At 44.2% G+C, this 12228-nt stretch overlaps 2 protein-coding genes across 12 annotated transcripts in view; one reads left to right on the top strand and one right to left on the bottom strand.

Annotated features, from left to right (window-relative positions):
* PARP9 (poly(ADP-ribose) polymerase family member 9) overlaps positions 1 to 11382 on the bottom strand; it is a 31503-nt gene extending 20121 nt beyond the window's left edge. Inside the window, exons 1-5 of one of the 10 annotated variants that reach the window (XM_023728810.1) lie at positions 11305 to 11382; positions 10760 to 10921; positions 7339 to 7441; positions 6388 to 6529; positions 3374 to 4131 (exon numbers count right to left, since the gene is read on the bottom strand). In XM_023728810.1, coding sequence (XP_023584578.1) covers positions 3374 to 4131; positions 6388 to 6529; positions 7339 to 7353 — 915 coding nt within the window. In that variant the 5' untranslated portion in view covers positions 7354 to 7441; positions 10760 to 10921; positions 11305 to 11382. The other 9 variants (XM_023728808.1, XM_023728818.1, XM_023728816.1 and 6 more) reach the window with 9 other exon arrangements.
* The window catches only part of DTX3L (deltex E3 ubiquitin ligase 3L), a 52649-nt gene that overhangs the window by 31117 nt on the left and 9304 nt on the right, over positions 1 to 12228 (top strand). Inside the window, exon 1 of one of the 2 annotated variants that reach the window (XM_004373627.2) lies at positions 11496 to 11679. The exons of the other annotated variant lie outside the window; for it this stretch is intronic. Coding sequence (XP_004373684.1) covers positions 11496 to 11679 — 184 coding nt within the window. Of the gene's footprint in view, positions 1 to 11495; positions 11680 to 12228 lie in introns of those variants that run through there. 2 annotated transcript variants of the gene reach the window in all.

Below are 12228 nucleotides of genomic sequence, written 5' to 3'. Positions count from 1 at the left end.
AATACCACAAGTGTATGGCTTTAACAAACAGAAATTTATTTTCTCACAGTTTAGGAGGCTACAAGTCTGAATTCAGAGCGCTTCAGCTTCTGCTTCCTGGTTCCTTGGAGATCTCCATGTGTCTTGGCATCTATCTTACTCCATCTCTCCTCTGCTCATTTGTTTAATCTCTTTTATATCTCAATCAAAAGAGATTGACTCAAAATACACCCTACACCAGTCCTGCCTCATTAATATGACAAAGACAACCCATTCCCGAATGGGATTATAACGACAGGCATAGAGGCTAGGATTTACAACACGTATTTTAGGGGACATAATTCTATCCATAACACTTGACCACTTGTGTGCACATGAACATCTGGGTTAATATGTGTTTTAATTTGGAGTCGGGGACAACAGTGGCTTCATCATGGGATTGAGAACAGCTTCTTCTTTATACAGTGCCTGGCAGACCCAATACATGGCAGCTATTCTAAGTAATGTCATCTCTTAGCCCTCAGAGTTGTGCTAAAGGGGATTGTGTTATTTGCATCCCCTCCCCCTCCCCAAATCCCCCAATCATCCTGATGGCTTTGGCTCCCTCTAGGGATAATTTAGGTGTTTTTCATGGATGTGAACGAATGCTTAACTTTGAAACTACACCAGAATTTGCAATATTGGTGGCTTGGCATCCTTTAAATATTTTCAAGTTCCTAATGTTGTTGGCAACAAATACAATAAAATTTCAGTTAAAGGGATAGGTTATGCAATGAGGATGTTTCTATTTAATTTTAAATTGGCATATTAATAACTTCTCAAATAAATACTCACTTCCTGGGGCCTGCAGCCTGAGGTCCCCTCAGTCTTCTCTTTAATGATCTTGCAGGCAAACTATATCCTTACAAATGGTATTTTTTCACTTATGATTAAGTTTCTACGATTGTGGCCACAGGAGAGTCTTAAAAGTGACATCACTGACCAGGGGGTGAGGAGAACACACATATATATCCTTATATTCTTTCTCTCCCTCCATTGCAATCCCTGCTCCCTGCTGCCTCCAACACTTGTTGGTCAGTAATTTGCTGCACACCTAGATGCAGGCCCAGACCAGGTGCTGGAGCTACAGACATAAATAAACCATGGTCCTTGTCCTAGGGGTGCTCTCTGCCTAGACTAGCCCCCATATACCTAGGCTCACTGTTACCCTGACTCCCTCCTCTCCCTCCAGGGCCCTCACCTTTGTGCCCAATGAACCCTGGCTGAAGGCTTTTACATTTTGTATTCTCCACAGGCCCCAGCACAGAGCTGTACTCTCAGAATATGAGTTAAAACCCTACCTGGGTCTCCTGGCTCCAGTCAAGCCTACTTATTTGGTATTTGCCAATCTCTCTTTGTCTCTCTGATCAAGTCATTCTAACCATCCCAAAGGCCTCCCTCCTGCCAATTCATACTCATCACAAATTGAGATCAGATTAAACACTCACATCCTTAGAAGATCAACCATTGGCTAATCTTAACAAGACTGATTAAATCTGCCCCCCCCCCCGCCCCCACACACTTTACTGAGATTACTGATATCCGGTTACTTCTGGCAATCAGGTTGTAGAGCAGTTTCTGCAGGCTTCAGTGGTTACAAGTTCGGCTGTTAACCAAAAGGTCAGCAGTTCAAATCTAACTGGTGCTCCTTGGAAACCCTATGGGGCAGTTCTACTCTGTCCTACAGGGTCGCTATGTGTCAGAATTGACCGCAATGGGTTTGATGTTTGGAGTTTTTTTGCAGTTTGGGTCAGACTTTTTATAGTTAATGATTCATTTTGTGGATAAGAAAAATCAGAGTAAGAGGTCTATTATTTAATTTTCCTATTCAACACACTTAACACATCAATTATGTCAGTTTTGTGGGCAGGGAGGAGGGGGAGCACCATTCCTTTTGTGTGTGTGACCAAGCTACCACCGACTTTGGTTGAAATCCTGGTTTTATTTTATTAAATGTATTTTTATTTCCATGTGTTGATAAAGTATCATTTCTAATATAACACTGTTAAATATATACACTAACTGGAAAAAAAAACCCTCGCATCCTCTGAAGTAATCCTTCTTGGTCCACTAGACACCACTGTTGTAATAAATTTACATACAGTTAAATACTATGAATTCATTTTGTATTGACTTTTTTTTTTTTTTTTTTACTATTTATAAGTTGTTTCCAAAATGTGTGAATGGTTTGTCTCCACAATTAGATTTTGCAAATAGTTTTTTTTACGTAAAAAGAGTACACAGTACATTTTAAGTTTCTTGGGCACCATGGTTAAGCGCTTTGCCACTAACCACAAGGTCGGGCATTAAAACCTATCAGATGCTACATGGGAGAAAGATATGGCTGTCTGCTTCCATAAAGATTACAGCCTTGGAAACCCTATGGGACAGACTATGAATGGGAATCAACTCGACAGCAATGGGTTTGGTTTCTTTTTTGCTTGTTTTAGGATCAAAGATTGTTCTGTTTCCTCAAGATGTCTAAAAATAATAGCAATAACAATAATTACAGATACTTATATGTGTCAAACACTATTCTATGCACTTTGTATGTATTGATTCTGTTAGTCTCACAACAGACCTAAGACAGTATTATCCTCATTTTATAGATGAGGAAACTGAGGTTCAAAAGGTAACCTGTTTGAGATCACCAAGTTAGTAAATGGCAGAGCTAGGATTCAACTCCATATGAGCTGGCTCTGAAGTCCACACAATTAACCTCATTAAGACGCATTCTATAAGTGTTGGAAATAGTATATACTCAAAAAGTACTTAATTAGTAACTAACAGTTTGGGGATCCCCTTTGGTAGTACAAGAGGATGGAAAGAAAGATTTACTTTCTGCAGTTCAGTGTGGTCCTTGACAGTCTGGAGAGTCAGGTTATTCATGACCATGGTATCTGTTATGGATTGAATTGTGTCCACCAAAAATATGTGTTGTAAATCCTAACCTCTATGCCTGTAGTTACAATCTCATTTGGGAATGGGTTGCCTTTGTTATCTTAATTAGGCAGGATTAGTGTAGGATGTGTCTTGAGTCAATCTCTTTTGATATATAAAAGAGATTAAACAAGCAAGTGAGCAATCAGAGATGGGGGAAGACTGATGCCAAGTCACATGGGTATCTCCAAGGAACCACAATACAAGCTGAAGAGACAAGGACCTTCCCCCAGAGCCGACATAGAAAGAAAGCCTTCCTTCCCCTAGAGCCAGCACCCTCAGTTTGACTTCTAGCCTCCTAAACTGTGAGAAAATAAATTTCTGTTGGTTAAAGTCACCCACTTGTGGTATTTCTGTTATAGCGGCACTAGATAACTAGGACAGTATCTAAAGGAGGGGCAGCTTCTTGACTTACCAAGGATTCCAGCTGGTTCCTCCCGAGGATGTTTTCTGAAGCAGTTTTAAAGGCAGCAACAGTAGGGTCCTCATTGCTCACCAGGTGAATTTCTTTCAAATTACCAACCACCTGCTTCTTTATGAAGTATAACTTGATAGTGCTCACAATGATCCGTGTACACAAATCCAGAGGAAACTGGAAGATCCCAGAGCTTAGGGCTGGAATTGCGACTGCCTTAATGTCCAGGTTTGTACAGTTGACATACTCTAGAATATTTATAATGGCCATTTTCAACTCTTCAACACATCTCTGTCCATCCCTCGCTATCCACTGAGGCCCAACAGCATGGATGATCTCTTTGCAGGGAAGCCTGCCTGCTCTCGTGATGGCTATCCTACTAGTTGGTACTTTACCATATCTGCCAATAAAGCGTCTGCTATCCTCTTCGATTTCAGGGCCACCAGCTTTCACCAGGGCCAGGGCCAGGCCTCCCATATGTTGGAGGTGTTCATTGGCTGCATTCACCACAGCATCAACAACATGTCTGGTGAGGTCATCCTTCCAGACCGATAGTGCTACCTGAGAAGTCAGCATTTTTCGGAAGACTTGCAGAGACTTGATGTGACCTTCCAGGGCTGGAGAGACCACAGTAGAGATACAATCAAACTTATCCTGGAGGATTTCACACAGCTGACTCTCATGATTTTTAAATATTTTGAAGTCATTGTCAGTAACGGAAATTTGCCAACTATAGTTTTCATTGAGAGTGTCAATTCCTGGAAAAGGAGAGAAGATAAAAAATAAAGAAATGAGCAAGGATGTAATTCCACTTCACACTAGAAGACTGACTTTCCTATTTGCAGAAGAGAGATTAACTTCCTCTAGTACCCTTCGTGATTCTTCTAGACATATAACTAGACCAGAGATACCCAAGAGTTTTCAATGGTAGGTCCCCTGTAAAGTGCTTAGTCTTTTGCCTGGTGTGTAGTACCAAACCCATTGCCATCAAGTTGATTCCAACTCACAGCGACCCTATGGGACAGAGTAGAACTGCCCTATAGGGTTTCCAAGGAACGGCTGGAGGATTCGAACTGCCAGCCTTTTGGTTAGCAGCTGCACTCTTAACCACTGCACCACCAGGGCTCCAGCATGTAGTAAGTACTCAATAAATGGTAGTTACTATGACACAATGATGGTGATGAGAAACCTGTGTTTATAGGGGAGGCTGATGCATTTTTTAAATCTATGTAAAAATGGCGAGTTTGGGAGGACCCATGCTTAAGGAACAAGTATTAGAAAGAATTTAATTTTAAGTCAAAAATATATGGAGAGTTTATTCATAACTCTTTTGATTTTTCAGTGTCAGTGCTTGGATTCTCCTAGAAGCGGATCCTGCGACATGCGTTTGAGTGGAGTAGTTTATTTGGGAAATCAGTTGCCATTGAGTCAAAAAACACCAGGTGGAGTGGAATGCGGTGGAATGGGAAACGAAGACAGGGAAAGAAAAGTAATAAATAAAGAGTGTGTTACTGACTACTAATGGAAAGGTTGGAGGTTTGAGCCCACCTAGAGATACCTCTTAAGAAAGGTCTGGCAATCCACTTCCAAAAAATCAGCCATTGAAAATCCTTTGGAGCACAGTTCTACTCTGACATATATGGAGTTGCCATGAATGACTGACTTGACAAACTGGAAGTAAACGGACCTTAACTCCACTGAGGAACCTTAGGAGCTAGTGTAGATCATTTGTCTCAGAGAGCTTTACCACCACAGGGGTAAAACGAACAAAAAAACCAAACTCACTGCCGTTGAGTCGATTCTGACTCATAGAGACCCTATAGGACAGAGTAGAACTACCCCATAGGGTTTCCAAGGAGAGCCTGGTGGATTTCAATTGCTGATCTTTTGGTTAGCCACTGAGCTCTTAACCACTGTGCCACGGGGCTCCAAAGCGGTAAAGGAGATGGGGTATTTATCCAACTTCTATCAGTCACTGGTTGAGGGCTGCTCCTGGGAGCACCGAGCCAGCAAATGGGGGAGCACTGGCAGGGACTGCTACCGTGAATAATTCTTCCTACTACTCTAGCACAATTTTAATGGGATTAAAACTGATTGAGTAAAAGTAATTACTGTCTGTGGCAGACAAGATGTGCTGCTCAGATCTGCCTTCACTTTGGTGATGAAGGGGGAAAGATGGTTATCTGACGGCCTCCAGCTCTCAGGACCCTCCTAACAGCTTTTGATCGATCCAACGTCCCACTATTATCCGGGTGGCCCCCATCAGTGCCTAAGAAAGGCCATTAATGCCCAACATGGGAGTCCTCTGATGAGCAGTCCTGGGATGGTAGGAACTTTGTCAGGCTTCCATTGCATGTGATGTCTGTGCCTGTCCAGCCCTGCTTCCTCCCTTCTCCTTTCACAATAAACCTTTGCACTCCTAACTCTGTCTCAGCTTCTACTTCCTGGAGAACCCAGCCTGTGACACTGTATTTCACGGAGTCCGAGATATCGTTATTATCTGCCACTGGAAAAGGAGAAATGATGCTAATTAAACCATGGCACACCATTGATTGATAGGGGGTAGTTTTATTTCAGAGATGTTAAAATGTGAAAAAATGTGCATCCTTAAATAGATGAAATGTGGAAATTAGTTACATTTTATTTGAACTACCTTTTCTAATTTGAGCCGCGTAAGAAAAGCTCTGGTGGCCTCAATTACCCAGTGGAAAAAGCAAGCTAGTAGACAGATCTTACTGGCCTGACCTTTGGTTGAAAATCTCAGTGGATCACCTCATAGGATCAGGCAGGTTCCCTTTGACACTAATAGTTGAGCAAGGGGACTATAAGTGGGTCACCACGCCTGGACAATTTCAGCTATACAGCTATTGTCAGAAGAGTCCCACATACTGAGCTGAAAAGAAAGGATCAGAGGGGACCCTAAGAGAACATGCCTACTGGTGCCCCAGTGCTTCTGAAGCAGTCCCCTTTCTGAAGCATGTGCTGGGGTCTCCAGAGTTCCTGCAATAACGCACCTGAGCACTTGTGGGGGAGACATTCACCTTCTGTATTCCCCTTTTTCCACTGGGGCAAGATCTGAGCAAAGCTTTTCTGAAACAAGAGTGAGAGTGAGGCGATCCTACCTGGCTTCTCATCAGAAGCTGCTGCTCCAGCACCCTGTGAGAAATGAGAATGGTTTAAAAAAAGAACTGAAACCAAATGACTGCAGATTACTGTAACAAAATAGCATAATAAACAAAAACAACAGAAACCCTGCTAAAAGCACTAGGTTGGGGCAAAGGTGCTTTTGCATTTGTGTATCTGAAACCTTTGAAATACTAAATATTACAGCACACACTGACCCCGCCCCACTTCCCTAGGACCCGAAGCACTTTGATTCAGGATGAGGTGAAGGGCTGCAGTTTAACAATGTCCAAAGGTCACAGAACAAAGTGATCCAAAGACTGGTGGCCGAGACTGACCTCCAATCTCCAAAGCCCTGGAGAGTGTCTCTAGACAGAGGCCATGAGGACACGGACCTCATCACCTACCCCTACCATCCACCAGTAAGGATCCACTCTCAATTGCCTATTTCATGGCACAAGCTTTAATGTGGAACTTTCAGGTTTAACAATCGAGGTGCTTCTTCTCTAGTCCCTTGTTTTTATTCCTCCCCTTCACGCTCCTTCTCCATCCTGCAGAAGCCAAATTTGTGAATGAGTGGACAGAATCAACAGGATACTGAGATGATTTTTAAAAAATGACCCATCCTCATGTTGACACTGGTGATTAGATTAGCATATTCCTGATTTACTATTTCCCACATGGTGCAACTGAAAAACAGCATGGAGGAAACTTCTGTTGGGCTATTAAGCCCAAAGGAGAATGCCAGGTGTAACCGAAACTGTCATATTTCTTGCTGTTATAGGAAGAACTATTCATGTGTTGATTCAGGTTTATGATTTATATACCTTTATGCTTTTTACCTTGGAAGAGTTCATCCTCCAGGTTCCGAGGGTCTTTCAATGTCTGTACTTCCTTTTGCGTTTCACAGTGTAGACCGATGTTCCCAGATATGGTAGCGCACTTCTAGGAATGAACAGAAGGGATGCAATAAGCAGCATGTAAGGGAATTTGGTAGGAATATACTGACAGAAGATTGAACATTTCTGATCTCTAACAGTTCTCAGTTTCACTGGTGAAGATTCACACATTGTTTTGCTATTATCACTGCTGTTTACCCTTTATCTTCTACACGAGAGGTTTCCGTTGAAATCATTATGGCAGCTCAGAGGAGGGAAAGAGCTTATGGGATGGAGCAGGGAAAGCTTCATGGAGAAGGCGAGCCTAGAGCCAGGCTTTGAAGGCTGGAGCAGACTTTTACATATTTAGTAGAGGACGAAAAGACAGTGGTGAGACTGAGCACAGTGTTCGAAGAACAGTGAGGAACCAGGCTCACGAGTGAATGAAGACCACCGGAGGGTGTCTGAAGAAACAGCAAACTGGACCTGCGCCTGTGAGGAGTCTACATGACTGAGTTTGTGAGAAATAACCTTCACCAAATTAGAAAAGTGAATATTTGGTAAAAATCAAACACCAGAAAAAGTTATATTTTAATGATTTTCCATACAACAGGTAGGAATTAAAGAGTGTGACTGTTCAGAAGAATGATGATGAGAATACTTAAAGGTACAGTTGCCCACACATATTGCTATCTTTAGGCCTCTGAAATGATTTCTAATGTCTTTCCAATAGAAACATTTTGTAAAACTATCCACAGCATCCAAACCTGCTGCTGTCGAGTCAATTCTGACACATAGCGACCCTGCAGGACAGAGTAGAACCACCCCGTAGGGTTGCCAAGGGTGTAATCTTTGCTACATCTTTCTCCCGTGGAGCAGCTGGTGGGTTCGAACCACCAACTTTTCATATAGCAGCCGAGAGCCTGAACCACTGTGCCACGAGGTCTCCATGGGAGCACATTATTCTTAGTTGTTCAGGAAAAGCAGGAGGTCCAGTACAATCCTAAAATGCAAAGATAAGAGGCATTTTTGCCTCCAGAGGGCACTGCTGCTTTCACCAAAGAAGGAAGACTTCTGTGTCTACTTTGGCTGTGGGTATCTGGTGGACTTTGCTTTAGATGTAGTTGCACTTGTTTCTATCTTCAGATCAGGCTCAAAAGCCCAGGAATACACTGGGCAGTGGTAGTGGCACCCATTTAACCCAAAGAAATTAGAAACAAAAGGTATATAGCCCAAGACACTCAATATGGTGGCCCACCTGTAGGAATGAATAGAAAGGATGCAATAAGCAACAAGATAGGGAATTTTAAAAGCAAAAACGGTAACAACAGAAACCTTCACAACTTCCCATCACTGCTTCCTACACTGTTTCCTTCTCTTTACAGGCAGCCACATTTCTACAGAGAGTAGTTGACTCTCCTCCTGTCCCCCTGCCCACTCGGCCCACTCTAGTCTGGCTCCCCAATTCACCCCAGCACTCCTCTGAAGGGCTCATCAGTGACCTCCAGGTGGTTAACCCCAATGGACTATCTGGTATCCTATTCTTCACAGCCCCCTGTCTATAGTGTTTCATTCCTTGACTCCTGAACTGTGCTTTCTTGGCTTCTGCTATGCCATCCTTCCTTGGCTCTCCTGCTACCTCTCACTTTGCATTTACAGACCCTTCTCCTGGATTCCTTTCCATTGTCCAAGCTTTATCCTTTGCTGCAGGATTCTGCTTGATATGCACTTCTCATCTTATTCTATGAACTCTCCAGGGGTGAGCTCATCCACTCCCATGGCTTCAGCTCTCCAACTGTAAACACGACTCCCATATCTGTATCTCAGGCTATGGCTCTCCTGAGCCTGACATTTCAACTTCACTGGATACCACACAGACCCCTTAAACTCAGCCTCTGCAAAACTGAACCCACTGTCCCCTCATCTCCACTTCTCCACACCCCAAAATCATGCTCTGTCTCCTGGATTTTACAATTCAGTGAATGATATACCACTTACCCACTCAAGTCAGATACCTAGGAACTGTCCTTGAATCTTCTCTTTTGTCCTGTATACAACTAGTCATTGGGTCCTGACCACTTAAATCACTTTCAAATATGGCCCTAACATCTTGCTCTCTCAGGGTCTGAGCACCTCATGCCTAGGTGATGGCAATAGATTCTTCTTAAAGCTTTAAATGTATCAGATTTTACATTTTATTGTTTGATTAGTATGACATTTACATGATTCAGATTCAGAAGGTGAAAAGGCACCCTCAGACCCTACTCCCAACCATCTCACTAAATTCTCCTCCCAGTTTCTTCTGTATCCTTCCAGAAGTATATTTTACACACAAAAGGTAGCATCTTATATACTCTCTTCTGATCTTTCTTTACCCACTTAACATATCCTAGAGATCTTTCTATATTAGCACATAGCTTCCTCATTCTTCCTACCACTCATTGTATTCCATTGTATAGATACGCTAGAAATTATTGAACTCTTAGTCATCTACTTGTGGTCATTTAGGGGGCACCCAAACTTTTGCTATTATAAACAAGGCTGTAAAGGACAACCTTGTACATAGGTCATTTCACCTGGGTACTAACATATTGGTGGGGCAAATTCCTAGAATTAGAACTGCAGAACCATATGGTGCATGCAGTTATAATTCTGACAGTACTGCCAAATTGCCCTCCATAAAGACTGACCAATTTCCAGTCTTACAGCAATATGCACAAACCTTACCTCTCCCCCTCTGCCTCTAGTCATACCTGCTTGGAAATGGGTCCTCCACATTTTTGTCAGCACCGTCTTTCTAAGATGTAAAGCTGGCCTGTCACTCTTCTAAAATGTAACTCTGGAATGTCATGCTCCTGCTTCCCCTGCTCAACACCCTTCAATTTCTCCCCACTGATCTTAAGACCTTTCCCCATCTCCACCTGTGCTGTCCAGTGTGGGCCACTAGGCACGTGTAGCTACTGAGCATTGGAATGTGGCTGGTCCAAACTCAGATGTGATCTGTCAGATTCACACTGGATTGCAAAGACTTAGGATGACAAACAGAAGGGAAAATATTTCATTGATGAGTTTTTAACATTGATTACATGTTGAAATGAATACATTTTCGATTTACAGAGTTAAATAACACATAACTAAAATTATTTTCACCTGTTTCTTAATACTTTTTAAAATATAGCTAGTAAGACATTTTAAATTACATATGCGGTTGGCATTTGCAGCTCCTGTTATATTTGTATTGGGCTGTGCTCATCTAGATCCTTCCTCCCTGTCCCATCTCATCTGCTCCCAGCCCTCAGTGCTCCCTCTGTGCCTCAGACCACAGTGGCCCTTATGCCTCAGGTGCCCCCTGCCTGCTCCACACCCCTCACCCTCCCTACCTCACCCCCAACTCTCTTATGAAGATTCTGCTTGAAGCTTCCTCTTGGAGGTCTCCCAGAGATTCTAATTCTTTATTCAGAAGTCGGCCTCCCTTTGCAGGCCCTTGAGGTCAGGGCCTCCTCTCTCATCCTTATCCCTAGTACACACAGCAGCAAGCAGTTCAGTCCTGTTGGCCAAAGGAAGACAGGAGGACAGAAAAGCCCCAAGAGTCAGGTAAAGGATAAACCTGGAGGGAAGTAACAGATAACATGTCATAAAAGCAGGTTAACAAATGTAAATTAAAAAAAAAAATCTGATACTTTTTTTAACCTGAATTCAGAGTGTAAACTATACTTTAGCAGCAAACAATAGTAATAAGAACAAGACTTGAAAGGAATTACAAACACAGGAGAAACTTACTTTCTTCGACTTGGGCATCTGACCAGTGTACATCTTGGCACTGGGACCCCGGCTCTTGCCCACCTCCCGCCCAAGCCTGCAGGACAAGAGACCCCAGAGTCGCAAGAAACCGGCTCCTTCCAGCTCCCAACGACCCCAGGACCTACTCACCTGGCGGAAGAACACAGTCACATCGGCGACAACAAAAGGACGAGGGAGAAGAGGCTCTGCCGGGAACAGGGAGGGGTCTCTGGGAAACGAAAGTGAAACTTTGAGGCCCAAGTCCGCGGGGCGGGACACGCCCTCGCCTCAGTCCGGCCCCATCCGCGTCCCGGAGCCCCGCGCAGGCCGCCCGCAGAGCCATGGCCTCGGAGGCTTGCCCACCGTCCCCGCTCCTCGTGCGGGTGTCTGAGTCCGGGCCCAGGCTGCGCAGGAAGCTGGAGAGCTACTTCCAGAGCCGACGCTCGGGCGGGGGGGAGTGCACCGTGCGGGCCGTGGGCGACAGTGCCCCGGACACCTTCCGGGTGGAGTTCAGAGAAAGGGCAGGTGAGCTGCGGGCAGCAGGCGTGCGCGCCCAGGCTGGGGGTGCAAGGCTGTCCTGGGCCAGCCCCGCGGATTTCCAGGTAGAACCAGTTCACGCTGACCCAGGACACAGGGCGGGAGAAAGGATGGTACTGTCTGTGGGGGACATGAACTGGGGGCTTTAGCTGCCAAGAGTTTAAGCCCGACAGCCTAGGAGAGATACCCAGTCTAGGATCTCGTTTGACCACCCCTTAAGGTCGGTGCTTGCCAATATTCTCATCCCCACTCTCTTCTCAGCTGTGCTAGGAAGCCACTTCCTGCCCATGGATGCCTCTCAGTAGCTGTTCTTGTCGTTCAGGCATTCCACTTAAAAGTGGAATGCATTAAATAGACAATAGATAAGTGGTATCTTGGGTGAAGGGTGAGGCAGTACACAATACAGGAGAAACTAGCACAACTTGTACAAGGAAAGGTCACGGAAGCCCCATAGACACATCCAAACTCCCTGAGGGACTGAATTGCTGGGCGGAGGGCTGTGGGGACCATGGTCTCAGGGAACATCTAGCTCAATTG

Source organism: Trichechus manatus, unplaced genomic scaffold (assembly GCF_000243295.1).
Source record: "Trichechus manatus latirostris isolate Lorelei unplaced genomic scaffold, TriManLat1.0 scaffold00026, whole genome shotgun sequence".
In the NCBI taxonomy this organism is placed as follows: domain Eukaryota; kingdom Metazoa; phylum Chordata; class Mammalia; order Sirenia; family Trichechidae; genus Trichechus; species Trichechus manatus.
This window is presented reverse-complemented; position numbering and strand designations above follow the sequence as displayed.